The sequence below is a fragment of the Camelus bactrianus genome, chromosome 26, assembly GCF_048773025.1.
Source record: "Camelus bactrianus isolate YW-2024 breed Bactrian camel chromosome 26, ASM4877302v1, whole genome shotgun sequence".
Classification (NCBI taxonomy): Eukaryota; Metazoa; Chordata; class Mammalia; order Artiodactyla; family Camelidae; genus Camelus; species Camelus bactrianus.
This window is the reverse complement of record NC_133564.1, coordinates 16,902,364-16,922,522: the sequence shown is the minus strand read 5'-3', so window position 1 is coordinate 16,922,522 and position 20,159 is coordinate 16,902,364. Positions and strand designations below refer to the sequence as shown.

The following is a 20,159-nucleotide window of genomic DNA, read 5'->3' as shown; positions in this document are numbered from 1 at the left end:
GAGAATCCATTCCGAGAACGCTACAGGAAGGTAGGTGGAAGGGTCCAATTCGCACCGAAGAACACACAGAAAGACGTAAGAAAGTATGTAGGATACGAATGACACAGTCAACAGAATTTACCGAATAAGAGTTTTCTGCTTCCCGCCCCATTATCTACCCGCTAGAGGTGGCGTGGTGGTACGCTCCACTACGTATGCTGCAGGGCATGGTGGGATTGTAGTCGGCGTCCTCAAGCCCCGCCCCTCGGTGACGCCACTTCCGGGCCAGCCTCTTGAGCTGCGGGCGGACGTAGGCCTTGCATCAGCGCCGCGTCGCAGGCATGGTGAGTACCCCAGTTCGCCTCCCACTCCAGCGTTTCCCTTCAGGCTTCGGTAGCCGCCACGAGTACGACTCCACAGCCCTTGAAAGAACTGGTTCTGCCGCGGCCCACCGTGGCAGCTGAGAACTCCGTGGTCTGGGCGGCCTTGTCCTCGGCCTCTTCCCGGAGGGCCACTACCCTGCACAGTTTTTGCACCCTAGCCCTCCGCTCTGCCGCGTTTGGATACGCGCTCCCTGCAGCTTCTCCTTGTGTATGCATTTTGAAAATGAGAGATTATTAGACGGTTTTGAAGGTTTTGAAGAAGGACTGGAACTGGGAAAGATATGAGTAACTTTCCAAATACCCTTTACCCTTAGCTCCTGTGATGTCACGCTCCGCTAGTTTCCTTCCTAATTGCTTAGCTAGGTTCTCCAATCCATATCCTAGATGTGTTTAGCGCTTTTCTTTACACCCTATACTTTCTCCAAAATTTGTATCTACAGCTTAGACGTTTGTTCTGAGCGCCAGATTCGCATATCTAATAGCTTATACCTCCACTTGTATAGCTCATATGTATCTCAGACGCAGTAAGTTCAAAACTGACTTACTCTTCCCACCTCCTCTCATCTCTCACCTGCTCTTCCTACAGTGATTCCCGTCTCAGTTCATTGCGCCACCATCCACCCCACCCTTGTTCACGCCAAAAACTTGGATGTCATCCTTGACGTTTCCCTCTTCTCAACTCCTGAACATCTGTTCAGCAATCAAATCCTATGGATTCTACTTCTAAATGGCTGTCACTTGTCACTGTCTCTGCTATAACCATCCTTATCTTTGCTACCCTCAGATCTAACCATCTGCCGTGGTGTCTAAAATGATCTTTTAAGTAGGCTTTCAGCAGTCTGAGCCCCTGCCTGGAAGGGACTCTTCCACCGCCACCCCTGTCTTTCTTTTGGAATCGTTCACACGCTTACCAACTTACCCTCAGATCTAAGCTTAAGTGTTATTTCTTCAGAGAGGATCTCAATTCAGAAGTCTAGGGGGTTTCTAGTGCTTTCACATATGATTTCTTATGGAACCTTCACAACAACCCTGTGAAGTTGTATATTTTTCCAGCTTTACAGAAGAAAAAACACACTTGAGTGATAAAATTTTGCAAACTCATACAGTAACAGTTAAATTTGCTCTTGCTTGTCTTGTTAACTTTCATTGTCATTAAACATTTTTTACTCAGATGAGTGAGTAGTATTTTGTATGATACTATTGTTCTTTATTTCTTATTGATAGTAGCTATTTAAGTGCTTTCTTTTTTCTTTTCTTTTCTTTCTTTTTTTTTTTTTTTTCACTATGAAGAACAATAGTATGGTAAGTGGACAGCAAGGAAGCTAAATTTGTCCTGAACTTTCTTGACTATTTCCTTAGTATAAATTCCAAGAAGTAGAATTAAGGCAAAGGGTATGGCCTTTCAACAGGTTACAACTTATGGAATAAATAAAAGCAGTCACCCTTTTAAAAATGTGATTTATAAATGAGAAAAACAGTAATGGTACCTGCTTTGTAATGTTCTGAGGATCAGAGTTAATACATGTTCAGTCATTTAGCATAGTGCCTTTTACTTTTTAAGAGCTCAGTAAATGTTAGTCCTTATCCATTTATTTCAAAACAGGGTTCTTACTGTGTAGTACAGTTCTTCAGCCTGTTTGGGATGTATTTTGAGATTCTAATGAAGTCTTTGACACCTCTTTCCAGACGTTCCTTTCCTCCTTCCCACCCCTCCCCTGCCAGCACAATGATACGTCTTTTGTTTTATGTCATCAACTACCTGAAACTCAGCATAGGGACCCAAACTAAGAACTGCTGATAGATTCCATTTTATAAGTGTTTTTTTTTCCCCTTTGTAAGTTGGAAGCATTTTCCTGTGCCATTCAATATTCTTGTAAAGCATGATTATTTATGGTTCTATAATTCATAATTATTTAATCAACCTCCTCTGCTGACATTTAGGTTAACACCCTTATACCTGAAACTTTGTGTGTTTTGCAGACTTCCTTAGAGTAAATTTTTTAAATGCAGAATTACTAGGTCAAGAATGTGAATATAAGACTTCTGAATCTTATTGCCACATCACCCTGTGAAGAGTTCTAAGAGTTTATATTCCCCCATCAGTGATATATTAGTTTCCTCTCATTGTCTTGACTACCAGTTTGTTATCATAATGTTCAATGTTCTTTACCATTGGTTTTTTAATGTCATTGTTAAACCCTATAATTGTTAGGATTATAATTTAGAAATATTGTCTTAGAGCTGTGCTCCTCACTGGCATGGGGGAGATTTTAAATATTCTTGTGCCTATATCCTCCTCATACCAATAATCAGAATCTCTGGGGGTGCAGCCCAGGTGTCAGTATCTTAGGCTCCTTGGGTGGTTTCATTGTGGAACAAAGGTAAAGAAGCCCTAATTTAGAATTTAGGGTATTTTGTTTTCCCTCCATAAGACAAGTATTAACTCACAAAATAATTTGAAGAGTCAAGGTTAATTAATGCCTTAACCTAAATTCAGTTAGAGTCTAACTTATATGAGGATGAGTTGGTTTGTTTTACAATGGAATTTTTGTTTTATTTATCTTAGGTGATTTCAGAGACTATGGATATACTTTTCAGAATAAGAGGAGGCCTTGATCTAGCTTTTCAGCTAGCTACTGCTGATGGTAGGTCCACCATAAAACTTATTGATAACGAAATATACTGAGATTATCTCCATTTTTCAGATAGAACTGAGTGAAAGACAGGATGAATAAACTAAGATCACACAGTTAGTAAGTGATATAAATTGGGTTTAAATTTAGGTGCTTTATTCCAGTACCACCCCTCACCCATTCAGGTCTTCTGCACACATTAGAAAAAAGTGTCCCCTTTCTTAAGAAACTTTACTGCCTCTGGCAGAAAATTGTCACAATAAATATAAATATCCACAGTGAGCACAATGTAAACAAGGCACCCAGACTTGTACATTAAAGACTTGCAACTGTGCGTAATCCTGAGTCTCCAGAGCGCACTCTCTTGAATGTCGTGTTGTTTAGGAATGGTAGGCAAGCTCTAGGGAGAAAAATCAGCAGGGTTTGTTTAACCAGATTCTAGGATGTCTTCCTGTTTCTGATTGCCACCACTAATTGAGGTAAAGAATACCAGAGGAGGCAGATGAGGAGCTGTGTTGGAGGTGTGTTTCATTTGAGATGCCACAGTATGTCAGGTGCCCATTCCCAACAGGCATTTGGTAATTTGAGTCTGAAACTTAATGAGAATGGTCAGAATTGGAGATGGAGAACTTAATATCTCTTAAGGATGATAGTCAACACCTTGATGGTAAGTGAAATCACACATGAAAAGTATGATCAGTGGTGTCAGGAGCCACAGAGAAGTTCAGAGAGACAAGGAATAGAAAGTGTCAGAGTTCTTTGAAGGAGATCACCAGCTGACTGTTGTTTCTGGCCCCATGGAAAGAGGAAGGGAGAGAATGCAGAAAGTACTTCCTGACCCGTCCCTTCATACTAAAAGATATTCTCAATCTTAGTCCACATTCCAGTCCCCACTCCCAGAGCAATTAAAAGTAAGTCCCTAGGACAGAGACTCAGGCATCAGTAAACTTTTTAGGTGATTCTCTATTGTGCTATCAAGATGAGAATCATTTTACAAGGACTAAATCAAACTCATTTTTAAGCCCCTCTTGTTAGTAAAGTAGAGTTGTTCCCTAATATGTAGCTTGTGTGGATAAAGCCTTATATTCACAACTTAATATAAATTGAAGTTATAATTTGCTATGAAGTTACTGCAAAGTATAATTGATTTATTAATCAACAGCTATAATGATGTAATTTCAAATGTAAACAAGGGCTGCAGATACTTTCTACCTAGTAAGCTACATGTATGAGCTTGTCCCCTGACTTGGTAGATTTCCTCCTCCTGTATCAAACCCCTTCAAATACTCAGTGTCAGGGAATTATTAATGAGGAAATATAGAGGAAAGAGGTACCTAACTTTAAAGACATCACAATTGTTTTAGATTACTTTACCTCATGGTCCTTCAGAGATAAGGTAATCCAGGAATTATGTTTGTTTTTTGTAGTGCAGCTAAAAACCATTAAATTTGGCTTTCTGAATGTATCAGGATGTCTTTAAATTTGTTTTGTGTAAGTAATCTTTTCTCTACCACCAGTGTGTTTATTTATCAAGCTATCTATGTCATAGTTAAATATCTTAACCACAGGGTTACACATGGTTAGGAGTATAAAGCTAGGACAAGTATATAAGTATTGTCTTTTTCTTCAGATATATCTTCTTAAAAGTTTTGACTTTGGGTCCATGAAAATGTTTTACATATTCAAAAAAATCATGTCAAGAGAAAATACTAGAAAATAAAGTCAAAGAAATATCAAGTTGATGACATACCACACAGAGAATAGAATTGGGACTTGAGAGCACAGTACTTTGAACAGTCTTAGTGGGATGTAGTCCAAGGAAGAAAAGAACTACAAAGAAATTTAAATTTCATTCAACAGTTTTATTGCTATAAATAATATGGTATTTTGAAAGTAACGGGAATCCTCATGCATTGCTGGTGGGAATATAAAATAGTGCAGCTCCTTTAGAAAACAGTTTGGCAGTTCCTCAAATAGTTAAACAGAGTCACCTTGTAGCTCTGCTTGTAGGTGATCACCTAACAGAAATGAAAACATATATTGACACAGTAATTCAGGCACAGGTGTTCATAGCATTACTCATGATAATCAAAAAATAGAAACAACCCAAATGTGTATCAGCTTATGAATGGATAAACAAAATGTGTTATATTCATGCAGTGGAATATTATTCAGCCACATAAAGTGGTGAAATACTGATTCTTGCTATGGATGAATTCACAATATGGATGAATCCTGAAAATTTTATGCTGAGTGAAAGAAATGAGACACAAAAGGCCATATAATGTGTGATTCCATTTATATGAAATGTCCAGAAATAGGCAGACCTGTAGAGACCAAAAGTAGGTTAGTGATTGCCATGGGTGAGTGTAGGGAAGTGGGGAGTGACCCCTGGTAAGTCCTGGGTTTCTTTTGGGGTGATGAAGTGTTCTAGGATTAGATAGTGATGATTGTAAAAAGCAACTAAATTGTACACATTAAAAGAATGAATTTTATGGTCTGTGAATTTTATCTCAGTTTTTAAAAAGTGGCAAAAATTTTTTCATAATTATGGAACCTGGGGAATGGATATTTGGGAATCAGTTTTACTGTGCTCTACTTCTGTGTGTTTGGAAGAATTAATGTTAAAAAGTTAAAATTTTTTCTTATTAACTTCTATTAATATTCTTTTAACTTAGAAATTTTTGTCAAGAAAGCACTAAAACATGTGTTGAGTGACCTGTCAACCAAGCTTTCTTCAAATGCGCTTGTGTTCAGAATTGGCCACAGCTCAGTGTATATATGGCCTAACAGTGACATGAACACCATTCCAGGAGAACTGACTGATAGTTCTGCTTGTAAGAACATAATGCGATTTATTCAGTGAGTATGCTTGAAGACTGCTAGAATTGTTTTCACAGCATCATTTCATATTTTAAACATCTTTGTGTATTAAAAATTTAGATTTGAACAGGAAGAAGATACAAAACGAAAATTCATGAAGAAGAAAGACAGAAAGTTGTCAGACACGGTAAGCAAATCACTTGTCTTCTTAGCGGTAAAAATTTAAATCCTATAATTTGGAATCAAGTGAGATCTTAGAAATTACTTAACCCAACTCTCTTATTTTTTTATAGATCAGATTATTCAGATCTACAAAGATTAAATGACTTGCCAGAGGTTCTATCTCTGTTTCACATATCTAAACACTTTTCCCATGATAATACATATCTTAAATGAGTTTTTTAGATGCTTTCTTTGTTCCCACAAAAAAAAAAACAGTTTGAGTACGTTTACAAATTATGTAAAGATTAAAAGGAATCATTCTGAAACATGACAGTGACACATTATGCTATATAAGATAGTAAATAATAAATGATTTACTTTTCTTCACACTGTTTTTGTTCTGTTGATTTTTGAACCAATGCTGTTGAGTATCTGCCATGTGCCACAAACTTTGCCAGATATTGGAGATATAAAATGGAGCTGCTACTTCAAGGCAGGAAGTTGTATACAGTTAATATGGCTGTCGTGTTTTTCCAGACTGATAGGTAAAATAGGGTGGACATGAAGTTGGAGATGTGGGCAGGGACCACTCAGTAGAAGCCGAGCTAAACCAGTAGCTGTGGTCATAGAGAAGAGGGAATGGATGCAAGAGATACTTGGGCAGTAAAATGTATTGTACTTGGAAGTTAATTGGATGTGGGATGACCAGCTTCTTGCTTGGGTAAAGATGGGAGATGAGGAAGACATGAGGTCAGTTTTGGTCATGTTATGTTTGAGACATCAGGGAGGTGTCCCCATGAACTGTTAGATTTATAAATGTGGAGTGTACAAAGAAGCTGTGGGCCGTAGATAAGGATTTGAGAATTACCAGCAGTTGGAACGTGACATTTTGAGGGATACAGGTCGGTTATTTTGTAGACTGTTCCTCAGCTTGGGTTAGGGTTTGTTTTAGGCTTCCTCATGACAGATTGAGGTTGTCATTGTTGGTAGGAATTCCACAGACGTGTCCTCCTCAGCACATCTTAGGAAAGAGGCATGTGCTGTTTGTTCTGATATTGGTTGGTGGTACTTTGGTCACTTAGTGTGGTATCCCCCAGTTCTCTCCACTATGAGGTGCTACTTTTTCCCTTTATAATTAATAAGTATCTTGCGGGCAGATGCTTTGAGTGTATGTATGTATCATATTTCTTATCAAATTTTTACCTACCACCCTAGCATCGATAGATAATTTTTGCCAGAAACTACCATTAATCTGATGGTTGCAAAGTGATGATTTTTCCAAGTCTGTTGTTTCCTTATACATTTATTACATGACATTATACTGTGAGAAAGAGCTTTTCCTTTTCCCCATTTATTATCTGCGTGGAAGCATGGATTCTTACGCAATGAGTTATAATCTGTTACTATCATTGTTTTGATGTTCACATTTCCTAAAATTTGGCCAGTAGAAACTTCAGGCTGGCTCCAGTGTCCTCTTGGCACTGTTTTTGAGTACTTCCTTCTTCCTTCCACAAAATGTTCCAGGCTTATCATGTACTTTCCCTGTTCCAGCTCAGGAATCAGCCATTTCTCCAAGGAGCACACACATGTGTACATACATACTACACATGTGTAACACACAGATATAACACACGCATCCTTATTTACCTGTGTAAATCATATTTATAACTCCAGTGCTGTTTCAGCATCACACAATTCCTTGCCTTTTCCCAGGGAGAAACCTGGCTTCCAGTACTCTTAATATTTTGCTAAATTTGTTTAACCTACCAAAAGTATCTTTAGAAATATTTTTCCATACCACTGTCAAAATCAAACCTACTAATAGAGTTCAGTATTTGTTTATAGTTCTTTATGTCTTCAGACCAGGGGTATACAGTCAGTGGACCTTTTTTAGTTCCTTCAGTTTGTGATTATTTTATCCTGTTCATTTGATTTTCTTCTTTTTAAGTCTTTACAAAAGTATAGAGAATAGTGTAATGAACACTGATGATCCTATCCCAACTTTAACGGTTATAAATACATCATCAGTCTTCACTCCTCACTCACTCTACACCTCTCCTCAGATAATTTTGAAGCCGAGAAAAACTTTTCTTTAAGATAAGATTTGTGCTTTTAAACAGTTTACCATAATATAGCTTATATGATCTTTACAAAGTCCTTTTATTTACCTTTTATATTATTGTTCAGTGTGCTGTAAACGAACTGTTTGTCTTTACAGCATCAGATAGTAAATATAGATCTTATGCTGGAAATGTCAACCCCTCTGGCAGCCGTAACGCCCATCATTGAAAGAGAAAGCGGAGGGCACCACTATGTTAATATGACTTTACCAGTCGATGTGGTTGTGTCTGTTGCTCCAGAAGAAACATGGGGAAAGTAAGCATTTTATAATACTACTGCCACATTTAAATAAGGACCCTCCCCTGAAGTAATCGGAGCCCATTTTTAAGTATCATATAGGCAAACCAGGGTTGCTGGTGATGTTTTTACTATGATTTACTCGTTTATTTTTAAACTAAAAACTATCCAGTAATTAAGTGTTTATTGGAGGAAGTAGAGTAATATGCAAAACCTGTAAGGTTTTCCCTTTATCTACACAAAGAAAACTTACAGTTTATTTAACATTTAACTTTGCATTATTTAGAACTTCCTTTAATAAACCTGGTCCAGCTAAGGGGATTTTTTTTGTTTTTATTTTTTGGGGGAGTTTTTTTGTTTTTGACTTTTTTTAATTTTTTTTTTTTTTGAGGTGGGAAGTAATTAGGTTTATTTATTTATTCACTTAATGGAGGTGCTGGAGACTGAACCCAGAACCTTGTGCATGCTAAGCATACACTCTAGCAATTGGGCTATACCCTCCCCACAAGGGGTTTTTTTGGGTTTTTTGCTTGTTTGTTTTTTACTATATTAGGGATATATTCACTCAATGCTTTCATGTATCATAACCACTGTAACTTTTGCTAATGCACTTGTATATTTTTCCCCTACAGGGTTCGTAAAATTCTAGTTGATGCAATTCATAATCAACTAACTGATCTGGAAAAATGCATTTTGAAACACATGAAAGGAACATCTATCGTGGTCCCTGAACCATTGCACTTTTTATTACCAGGGGGAAAGAATCTTGTAACAATTTCATATCCATCAGGAATTCCAGATGGTCAGCTGCAGGCCTATAGAAAGGTGAAACCAGTTCATTTATTCTTAGAAAAAATATGGCTGTAGTTCATTTTGTATTCAATTATATGTTTCTAATAAATGGAAATTATTTCATAATTTAATTTTAAAATGTGGACACAGACTGTTTGTTTTACATCTTATTTAATTTCTGTTCTCATGTAACTTTTTAAAGTATTATTAATGAAAAAATATGCTAAACCATATGTAACAATTTCATATGTTTAGTATAGCTCATATGTTATTTTTCTGTAATGAAATTTGGACATGAAAAGATGCTTACTTGCCTAGAGCAGCTGATGAGTATAATGTAATAAATTCCTTTTTCCTTCCATTACTTGCGGATTTGTGAAAGAGACAAGATTACAGTTAGAGCAGGGAAATTAGGATTTATGCTGATTCTAATTAGGATTTGTAGTAATAGTCCATCTTCTACCTCCCAGGATTATTTGGGTTTTATTAGAGGCATTTTAAAGAAAACATGATCAGCATTTAAAGAAATGAGATTTACTGGCAAAATGACTGGTTTGGGAGTACGTATTTTTGATGTGTGGCCTTGTCTGGCACCCATCAAATTATACCTTGGGAACATCTTCCCAATCTCTGTCCCTGAAAAGAGGTGTAACACTGTACCTCTCTCTAAGTGCTAGATTAATTGATTTGCAGGGGCAGCAGTTACACAAGCTGATGATCGTATTCAAACTGCTAGAATAGATAGAAGATACCAAAAAAAAGTCAGACTTTTCAAGGTGTCTGTTACCTATTTGTATACACTCAGGAATATATTGCCTTTTAAACATGTATGTGTATTTTTATTTTGATGTCATATTAATTGGTTTCATACCACCAATTTCTACTCTGTAATTCAATCAGTACGCCTTATATTTGTCAAGTATTCTAAGCATGATTTTTTTAAATACTTTGATGTAATTGTATCATTGTTAATTACAATTGACTCATTTACAAGTCTGTTTCAAAACCAGTCTTTAGCCTGGATGTATTTTAACAGACTGGGTTATAAAAAATAATTTTAAAACATCTCAGTTCCCTCACTCTAACAAATTATTTTCACTTTTCTATATTCCCTTCCACTTTCTATCCATATACATAAACAAAAATAAATCTTTTTTAGTTTTAGTTTGAATCTCACCCTCTTTCACCATAGTTAAGTTGTGTGTTTGATGACTTTTGTAATTAATATATAGTAAATTTTCTCTGTGTCATATCTTTAGTTTGAGTTTATTTACTGACTAGGAATCTATGTCATTTAACTTCTTTTCTCTCCTGTTGATTTTTATTTCATTCAGGAGTTGCATGATCTCTTCAGTCTGCCTCATGACAGACCTTATTTCAAAAGGGCTAATGCTTACCACTTTCCAGATGAACCATACAAAGATGGCTACATTAGAAATCCGCATGGTTACCTCAATCCACCTAACGTAGAGACTGGTATGGTGAGTTTAATAATTACATATGGGAGTCAGTTAATCGTTACTGTCATTAGTTGTTTTTTGCTTATACTGTCATTAGTTGTTTTTGTTTTTGATTCATAATGTGTGTCATCCCTAGAACATAATTTCCCACTCGTTTCTTTTAATGATCGTGAGTAAAAGAGCAGTAATTCACAGTGATCTAAAAAGGTTGGGAATAGATTCTGTTCCTTAATTAATTCTGTTCCTTAATTTCTTTAAAGGCTTATCCAATTTTACTTTTATTCTGAAGCTGAGAAATCATGCTAACTAGGGGCCTGTTTCTACCCCACTGACACTGTAGGCAAAAGCTAGTAAAGTCCTGTGTTTCCTGTACCACATGTACCTAGTTGTAGGGGGTAGATCTTTTCACCAAAGGTAGCTCAGAAAAGGAGCGGGAGGGAAGGGTTCCCTTAAGGATGCATGTAGGCCAGTAGGAGAGGGTCTCATGAGTAACCAGGAATAGAAATTGTACAGCTGCGCTTCTTAGCACAAAGCAGCCCTGTGACTGGCAGCTGCCTCAGACTCAAGGTTTACGTTGACTCCTGAAGTACTTCTCAGGTTTCTGTGTGTGTGCTTTTGATCCTGACTGGCCTGTTCCTTCCCTTTATCTTTTCTCAGCCTCATCTTCTGTTTCCTCGTTGTTTCAGCTTGGTGTAACCTTTCCTGCTTTCCCTCTTGCTGCTCGTTGTATGCGTGTTTCAGCTTCATTCCTTGCGCTTGCTGCCTGATTTCCCCTTGTACCTCTCAATTCAAATTCCCAAAAGAGAAAACTTGATTGGCCCATCTTGTCATGGCATTTATTCAGTACCTGCTGAGACTCCAGGTGCTTTGTAAGGAAATCTTAAGAATTAAAAATGAATGTATGATACAGCATCGACCCTAGGGCAGTTAGGGGCCCACTTCCGGTTCTGGCCAGCAGCGTGCGCTTGGGGCGGCAGCTGCACCTGCAAGAGCTCTGGGCAGACCAGCTTCCCACAGAAGGGCCCTGACTGAGGACTCACCGTTACTCGTATACAGATGAGTCCTTAGTCCACAGTTGAGTGATCTTAAATGATTTCACTTACTTTGCTTATATGGGAGGAAATCTTGAGAGACTATTCCTGGTTGAAAGTCTTGTTCTGTTACAGTCACAGAGTCAGAATAGGAAATAGAAAACTTAGAGTTTCTGACAAACAACATAACTCTTGATGGTTTTTTAGTAGATTATTACATAACTCTTCTCTCAGATTATATTTGAAACTCTTCTAGGGTAGATATTATATCATAGATTCATTTTTAATTCCTAATAATTCTTTTCTAAGCACCTGGACACTCAGAAGGTACTGAATAAGTGCTGATTGATTTTGCACAATGAAATGGGTTCATGATCTGTATGACAAAAATACAGGAAGCATTTATGTTTTCTTAATATTTGTTGTATGACATTTAATACATACATGTAACATACATGTAAATTATAAAGCGTAGTAAAGAAATGAAATACTGCAGAGCTCCCTACCCAATTTAAGAACTAGAGTATGACCAGTCTGACTGTGTGCTCCTTCCTTATCCTTCCTCTGCCTCCCCACACCCCAGGAGGAACTATTATACTGAGTTTTGTGTTCATCATTCACTTCCTTTTTTTTTTTAATGGTTTCACCATATATGTATATATTCTCTCAACAGTTTAGCTTTTAGTTTTACTTGCTTTTGAGTTTTACAGAAATGGTGTCATTCTGTGCATACTCTTCTACAACTTGTTTTTTCACTCAATATTATGTATCTAAGATTTATCCATGGTATTGTGGCTAACTGTAGTTCAGTTATCTTTACTGCTGAATAATATACATTTGTATGATTTTTCCCCCAGGTTTTTTGCTATTTAGACAACCCTGCTGTGAACATTACTGTATATGTCTCTTGTTACACATGTGCAACAACGTCAACATTTTGCTATATTTGCTTCATTTCTCCTTTTTTAGTTGTTGTATGTTTGGTGGGGGGCGGTAATTAGGCTTCTATTTATTTTAATGGAGGTGCTGGGGATTGAACCCAGGACCTCTTGCATGATAAACATACACTCTACCACTGAACTATACCCTCCTCCCCAAGCTATACCCTCCCCCCATTTCTCCTTCATTTTTGCCCCTTGAGTGTTTTCAAAGAAAATTATTACAGGCATCATGCTATTTACTCTTAATTCCTTTAGTACAAATCTCCAAACAATATTAGATTTGCATTCATGAGATAAACCTAGTTTGGTTATGATTCATTATTATTTTTTATTCTCTGCTGGATTTAGTTTGTTAGTATTTTGTTCAGTTTTTGCATCTATGTTCATGAATGGTATTCTCTTATAATTTTCTTTTCTCATATTGTCACTTTTATATCATTGATATACTGGCTCACTGAAAGAGTCAGGGAGTGTTAACTCTTTTTTAAAAAATTTTTATAAGGAGCCAGTCTAGCTCTGAGAACAGTAGACACGACTCAGGTATTTTTTATATATATAATGTAATTATATATATAGATGTATCTTACGTATATATCTTAAATATATGTCTACCTTAAGTTGATATTTTACCCTGTTTCTTCTTTTTATATAGACGCACGTGGTCCAGGGCACGTATGCTTACCACCATTACATGCAGGATCGGATCGATGACAGTGGCTGGGGCTGCGCTTATCGCTCTCTGCAGACCATCTGCTCCTGGTTCAGACACCAGGGATACACAGAGAGATCCATTCCAACACACAGAGAAATTCAGCAGGTACGGAACATGCCATTTTGAATTATAATCAATTGTACATTTTATTAGCCCTTAAAGTACCATATAATGATTATTCATACTACCTCATGGTACAGACTTATTTCTGCTTTGAAGAAAAACAATATACTGCCCTGAACATAATTTTTAATAGCTGTCTTGTGTATGGATTTTTTTTGTATCTTTAAATACACAAAGGCACTAGTTGATGCTGGGGACAAGCCAGCGGCATTTGTCGGATCTCGGCAGTGGATTGGCTCCATCGAGGTGCAGCTGGTACTGAACCAGCTTATCGGTGTAACTTCAAAAATACTGTTTGTCAGGTAAGGACACTTCCAGAAATTTGAGAAATCATTTCAAAGTGGATTTGTCATTTTCATTAAAAAAGAAAAATTGCATCTTTTCCCCACGTTTGTTTTCACTCTTTTCTCTTCTTCCGCGTTGCCTCGTTGCTTTATAACCCTCATTTTTCTAACCCTAATTTTTTGGGGGGTTATTTTTAAGAAGGTGTTTGGGTTTATGAGTAAACTTTGTGATATCTGCTTGTCTGGCCTAGACGCAGTTTTAGTCTAGAAGAGGAAAACGTAGAAATATGTCAACTTTGAGTAGAGTTACAGGAAGTCTAGTTTTTTAATGCTTAAATCATTAGAGTCTTGAAAGGAAGAAATCAAATGTTGATCTGTGACTGACCTTTTTGTTTATCTCCTGCTCTTTTTCTTACTAAGATTTTTAATAAACTAATAATGTGTCCAAATAACACATTCATTTTATCTTTTCCAATATATTTTAATTATAATTCTAATAATAAACTATGAGCAAATATTAAATAAGGTTGATTTCTGTGACCATCACTAGCTTTCCTTATTTATGAGCTTGTTTTAAGTCCGTTTTCTGTCACAACCTTGATAACCATAGTGTCACTGTCCCTATTGTCTTAAGTGCTTTAATACATCTGATTTCACAGTTGCAATTTGGATTGGCTGTGGAAGTCAGCACTAACAAGTGATAAGTTAAGTAGTGATAAATTAAGTAATGATTAAAAAGTGAAAGTTTGGGCCCATTAAAACAGTGTTTATACTCTACTTACAAAGCAAGGGCTAAGGGTTAGCACCACCTGGCACCTCCATTCTAAAAAAAAAAAAATCTTCCTTCATCTGGTCATCTTTCTCTTCTCAAAACGAAAAATTGGATGACATTGAAATATTTCCTAAAAATATGTTGTACTTGAAAACATTTTGCAGTTTTCACATTGGCTGCACAGACATAGTTTGCTTTAGTCCTGAAATCTCCTGTCATGTAGGAGATTTTTGGTCCAGGTACTATTGGTCTCATTTAAAGATGAGGAAATACAGACTCAGAGTCTGACAGCGAGAAGACAAGGACCTAGCACTTACAAGTCATTCTTCTGAATTTAAGTCCACCCATAAGAGCCCCTGGGCATCAGAGTGACCATGGTGCCCACTTTAAATCTCACGTTAAAAATCCAGGACCTTCTTTATGCAGTTCCAGAAGCGAAGAATCAAGGTCTTCTTTCCTAGCACATTTAGTGGCCTTAAATTTTTAGAGAGGTAGTATTGCTTTCAATTGCTGTCTCAGTCAGTTCCCTACCACTTAATTTTATTTAAATTTATAGTGTTTTTTTAATAACCAAAAAAGAAACCAAAAAGATAGAAAACATTAGCTCTCAAGCTCATTATTTGACCTTAGACATAGTTCATCTGACAGAAAATGGTTTCCTTTTAGCCAAGGTTCTGAAATGGCCTGTCAGGGACGGGAACTGGCTAATCATTTCCAGAGTGAAGGAACTCCAGTAATGATCGGTAAGGTGTTTTGGACATCTTGGGTTCTTTTGATTATCATTAACTTAAATATTTAATGGCACATAAAATCATGCATTTTTAAACATTTTAAAATTAGCTTTTACACCATACCTACAGACCTCTGGGTATTTATTTTAAATTTTCCAAGGTGGCTGGAAAGTTACAAAAGTAAAGGCTAAGAAGAAAAGTGATAACTGTGTTCAGATACTTAAAGAGTTGAGAGCAGAGTGGAAAAGAAGCATAAGTGAGGGTTGTCATTAACTTGGCTGGCTACGTGGTGTTATGCACATTGTTTAACCTCTGGACTTTATTTGTAAAGTAAAAGGATTAGACTAGCTAAAGAGTCACGGTTCCATGAGGAATAGGAGTTCCCCTGGGATGACAGAAGGCAGACTAAGACTGGTGTATAAGAAATGTAGGTAGACGGATTTCAGCAGAATATCAGAAAGTACTAAATGAGCAGGTGGGCTGCACCTTTGGAGGTATTCACAGCAGAGGCAGCATTGCCCACAGTGGTGCCTGTTACTCTGTTGGAAGGAGTTAGACCCTCTGTGGCCTTTTTTTTTTTTTTTTTTTTACAGTTTAGGTAATTTTATGAATATAGCAGTGGAATATAAACCTTGTATAATTATAGATATGATTGTATCTTTTCTATCTTAAAGATGCAATTTTATATTTTCAGAGTTTATTTGACATTGTATGTGGCCTTTTACAGTGTAGGCTAGTTTTTAATGCTCTGATAGGCAAAATAATCTTCTAAAATTGGAATTGAATGGGAAGTTGAGATTAATATGTGCCTTTTCATGTCATATTTCCTCCTATAGGGGGAGGAGTTTTGGCCCACACAATACTAGGAGTTGCATGGAATGAGATTACAGGGCAGATAAAATTTCTGATTTTAGATCCGCATTATACAGGTGCTGAAGATCTCCAAGTTATTTTGGAAAAGGTAAGTATTCATTTAACACAGGTTTAGTTACAAAGCACAGAACCCAGAACAAAAGGATAGCAAACTGGCAACTAACAGAAAAATGGATTATAAACTGAGGGCAGTGATCCTCACTGTAAGGAGGTATTCTAAGGGTATGATGAGTGACTCTCTCTCTAGATAGGAAAAAAGAACTAAAGTAAACTGTGAGAGACAAAATTTAGGTTAGATTTATAAAGGCTTTTTCAGTCATTAAACTCAATAATGGAACACAAAATTCATAAATGTATTTTTTGGACTTTTTTATAGCTTTGCATTAAAAAAATATAGTAAGGTCTAGCAATGCTTTGAAATAGAGTGGAATATATAGCCTTTATAATTTTAGAATTAAACCAGAAATTAGCTAAGCAGTGTGCTGGACATTGTGAAGGCTTGACCACTTTTAATTTATTTACATATAACTTAATTTCATTCTATAAAGGATTTGAATTTGAGACAGATTTAAGAGTCTTTGTTGATGTTTAAACTACTAGTTAAAGGAGGTAGTTAAGTTAATTTACAGGCAACTAATTCTCACATATGGTAGCTTCAGTACTAAATCATTAGTAGTCTTGTATGGACAGATGCCAGTTAAACTTCACCTGACATCATCGGCCAGAATTGTAAAACCATACATCTTAGAACCAATAAAATGTGATAGTAACAGTATGATAATGAAGCTTTTCTCTTTTGTATGATTTCTATGATTAAGTACTATAGAATTTTAAAACATTTAATTATATCTTACGTGGACCCAAATAAGCTATTTTTCTATGCTTTATAGGAATTCAGATCTTTATATAATACTTTATATAAGTATTAAGAGTCTTATTCCAAGATTCTGCTGACAGAGCAGGATTGTAAAATGTTACAATTTCAGTTATGTAGTCCTATAATTTTGTAAAAGATTTTTCTCTCCCTTCTCCCAAACTAGGGCTGGTGTGGATGGAAGGGCCCAGACTTTTGGAACAAGGATGCTTACTATAACTTATGTCTTCCCCAGCGACCAAATATTATTTAAAATATCTTGGACTCAAAAGACTGCAGTAAAGTTATATAATAAATTTGTTGATAAAGAATAAATTTAATTTCAAATTAAAACCTGGGTATAGTTTGATGGTTTCTATGTTTTTTTCCAAAGGTTGTAAATTTTGCATAAAGAAAAGAATTTATTCTTGAGACATTCCTTTAATAAATTAAAAGACAAAGCACGCACAACCAAAAAATTATAGGCATGTAAATACATGTATTCTTCAACGTTATCTTCGCTTAGAAGAAAGTTTTCTCCTTCTTAGAAGGAGTTTGACACACTGACAAGCCAAAACCCATAGGTTGTAGCTGAGCAGCAGATCCGCATGAAGTGAAAACCTTCTTCACACCTCTTCATAACCAATACGACATCTGTTGTTAAAAAAATACTAACATTAAAAACTTTTTTAAAAAGGTTTCCTCCCCAACCTTCCACCGTGCAGGACAGATTTTGGTCTCTAGAATCTAGTAGTAGTAACTGCAACCAGTATGAAAGTGTGTTAATGAGAATAAAAAGATATACTAGAAATAAGACTGCCAATATTTAAATGAAATGATAAATCCTGTGCTGATTAAGAGATCCTTGAGGGAGCAAGAAGAAATTACGACTTACTTACCAACACTTCCTTTTCCCATTTGTATTTTCTTCACTCCCAAAACTTCGTTTCTGTCTGAGCACTGGAACACAATGATCTTTATTGGACTGTTCACTTGATTTTATTGTCTGCATGCCTTTTATTGTTGTAAGAAACTTGGCACATTCTGGAAATCCACATGACCAAGCAAGATCTTCAGCTGTTTGCCCATTCTTATTACATAAACTGAATTTAAGACAAAAAATGAGTTAAGTAACAGCTGACAATTGCTTAGCCTTTTTTTGTATCTTCCTAAAAAAGGCACTTTGGGCTCATACAAATGTTGGTTGCAGAACAGAAGAGGTAAAGGGAGAATAGAGGAATTCCATTTTTGCTCATTATTATATCCTCAATGACTAGCACAGAGTGGGCATCTTTAGAATGAATGAACCAGCATTCTGTGTTCAATACATTGAATAGCTACGAAAAGGAAATCAATAAGAACGTCTATAGAATGGATTTGCTAAATCAAAACTAAGATGTAACACTGCTGTAATGTATGAAAAGAATTGCACTTAATTGCTTAGGATCCATTTTTTATTTACTTGAATAGTATCAGATATTATTAACAGCTTAAGTTAACATTCAAATAACACTATCAATTAGCCATTTTTAAAAGCACATGTAATTAAGCTGCAGGAGTCTGGTTAGTTTAAACCAAGAAAGTACAAATTTGAAGCCAGTAATTTCATACTTACTCAATTTGGGCGTCACTGGCTACAAGCAGGCTGAGGCATTCCATGCTTCCAACTTTTGCTGCCTTGTGTAGTGGAGCTTCTCCAAAAACATCCTTACAGATAAGATGGCACATTTTAGTCTCTACCCAAAATACTTTCTTTTGAAAGTTGGTAGGTGAAGTCTATTGTTTGAGAAAGCTATTTGAGGAAGACAAAACTGCAGTGTACTGGACTGAATTTTTTAATTTTTTAAATAAAGTTCACTTGGTACCCTATTAAATACAAAGTTGTCATTAATGAAAACGTGCAGCCACAGCTACATACGTTAAGTTTTAAGTAAATAAAAGCATAATAGAATTCTACAGAAGTAAAAAAAAAAAAAAAAACTTTTAAAATTAACCAAACTTTTAATATTCAATGGAAGGTGCAAACTACCCTAAGAAAGCTCTGTAAATTATATTGGTTGTCAGCATGCCTCACAAGTAGTATTTCAGCTGCTATCCTGAGACTTTTAATTTGGTAGTGGAGCAACTGTTACTTTGGCAATGAGCTGCAGACCTTGGAAACGCTGTCCAGTGTAGTAGCCGGCAGTCATACATATGGCTAATGAGCACCTGAAATGTGGCTAGTCTAAACTAAAATGTGCTGTAAATGTAAAATACACACCCGATTGAGAACACACATCAAAATAAAATGTAAAGTACCTATCAGTAACTGTTACACTGGTTACATATTGAAATGACAATATTTTGGATTAATTGGGTTAAGTTACTAAAACTAATTTCATGTTTTGCTTTAGTTCATTAATGTGTCTACTAGAAGTTTTTAAGTTACAAACGTTCTCAAATTTCTGTTGGACATCGTTGCGACAGTCATGTTTGTAACAACTGAAAGGACTGGATATCTTGGCGTCTACGAAATGTTTGTGTGGATCTAGGGTGGAAGGGAGGGTTGCACACAGCAACAGTTACCTAGTTACCTGTTGATTGAGGTCAGCTCCCGCCTGCAGCTGCCAGAGAAGAAAGCAAGCAAGGCCGCCACCTGCGGCCAAGTGGACAGGCGACTGCTCGCAGGGATCTGGGGGTGCGTTGACGGAGGCCCCGGTCTCCAGCAGATGCTTCAGACTATCCACCTGCGAGAAAAGAACAGCTCCAGCACCCCTCTCACCTTTGTCCAGGCTCATGCCCTCCCAGGGCTTAAAATCTTCACCCCACTCTAAAAACCTTCCAACTCCGAAGAGGCTTGACTCGGCAGCGCCCAGTGGTCAGTCCACCATCACCCTAGCTAGAGCTCCGACCCCACAGACATCCGGACGCTTAAGCCTGCAGGACAAAAGCGTCCCAAGTCTCACCTCTGGGTTGCAATCGAGCAACAGCATTTCCCCCCTGAAGTAGAGAACAGGAGTCCTTGGAAGGAGAGCAGAGCGGTTGGGCACTCGCTGCAGACCGGCAGGAAAAAGTGCGCAGGCCGCCCAAGAGCAGAATTTTAAAGATCGCCAGGGCGAGCGGGCCAGTCCCTCCCCGCCGCGCCCCAGCTCTGGCTGAGCTCCAGCAGCCCAACCCTTGGCTGCCGGGCCTTTCCCCGCCCAGCGGCCGCCGCACGTACGCAAACACTAGCACGTGCAACCGGGAATCGAAGAGGCCGGCGGGGAGTGA

The 20,159-nt window shown here is 37.1% G+C and overlaps 2 protein-coding genes across 3 annotated transcripts; one reads left to right on the top strand and one right to left on the bottom strand.

Moving 5' to 3' along the window:
• Positions 1–244: 244 nt before the first annotated feature.
• UFSP2 (UFM1 specific peptidase 2) lies at positions 245–17,264 on the top strand. Its single transcript, XM_010953286.3, has 12 exons — positions 245–323; positions 2,929–3,007; positions 5,674–5,857; positions 5,939–6,005; positions 8,199–8,356; positions 8,971–9,163; positions 10,465–10,611; positions 13,215–13,379; positions 13,575–13,699; positions 15,120–15,196; positions 16,021–16,145; positions 17,098–17,264. Exons 1-12 carry the CDS (start codon positions 321–323, stop codon positions 17,182–17,184), a joined length of 1,410 nt encoding a protein of 469 aa, XP_010951588.1. The 5' UTR covers positions 245–320; the 3' UTR covers positions 17,185–17,264.
• Positions 17,265–17,312: 48 nt separating this feature from the next.
• ANKRD37 (ankyrin repeat domain 37) lies at positions 17,313–20,032 on the bottom strand. 2 transcript variants are annotated; one of them, XM_010953288.3, is made up of 5 exons: positions 19,856–20,032; positions 19,484–19,636; positions 18,526–18,617; positions 17,810–18,013; positions 17,313–17,564 (listed from the first exon to the last, which is right to left on the bottom strand). In XM_010953288.3, coding segments are annotated over exons 1-5 (477 nt in total). In that variant the 5' UTR covers positions 19,883–20,032; the 3' UTR covers positions 17,313–17,563. The 2 variants fall into 2 exon arrangements, with proteins under 2 accessions (XP_010951590.1, XP_010951589.1); XM_010953287.3 differs by lacking the exon at positions 17,313–17,564 and having other exon boundaries at positions 17,622–18,013.
• Positions 20,033–20,159: the final 127 nt, after the last annotated feature.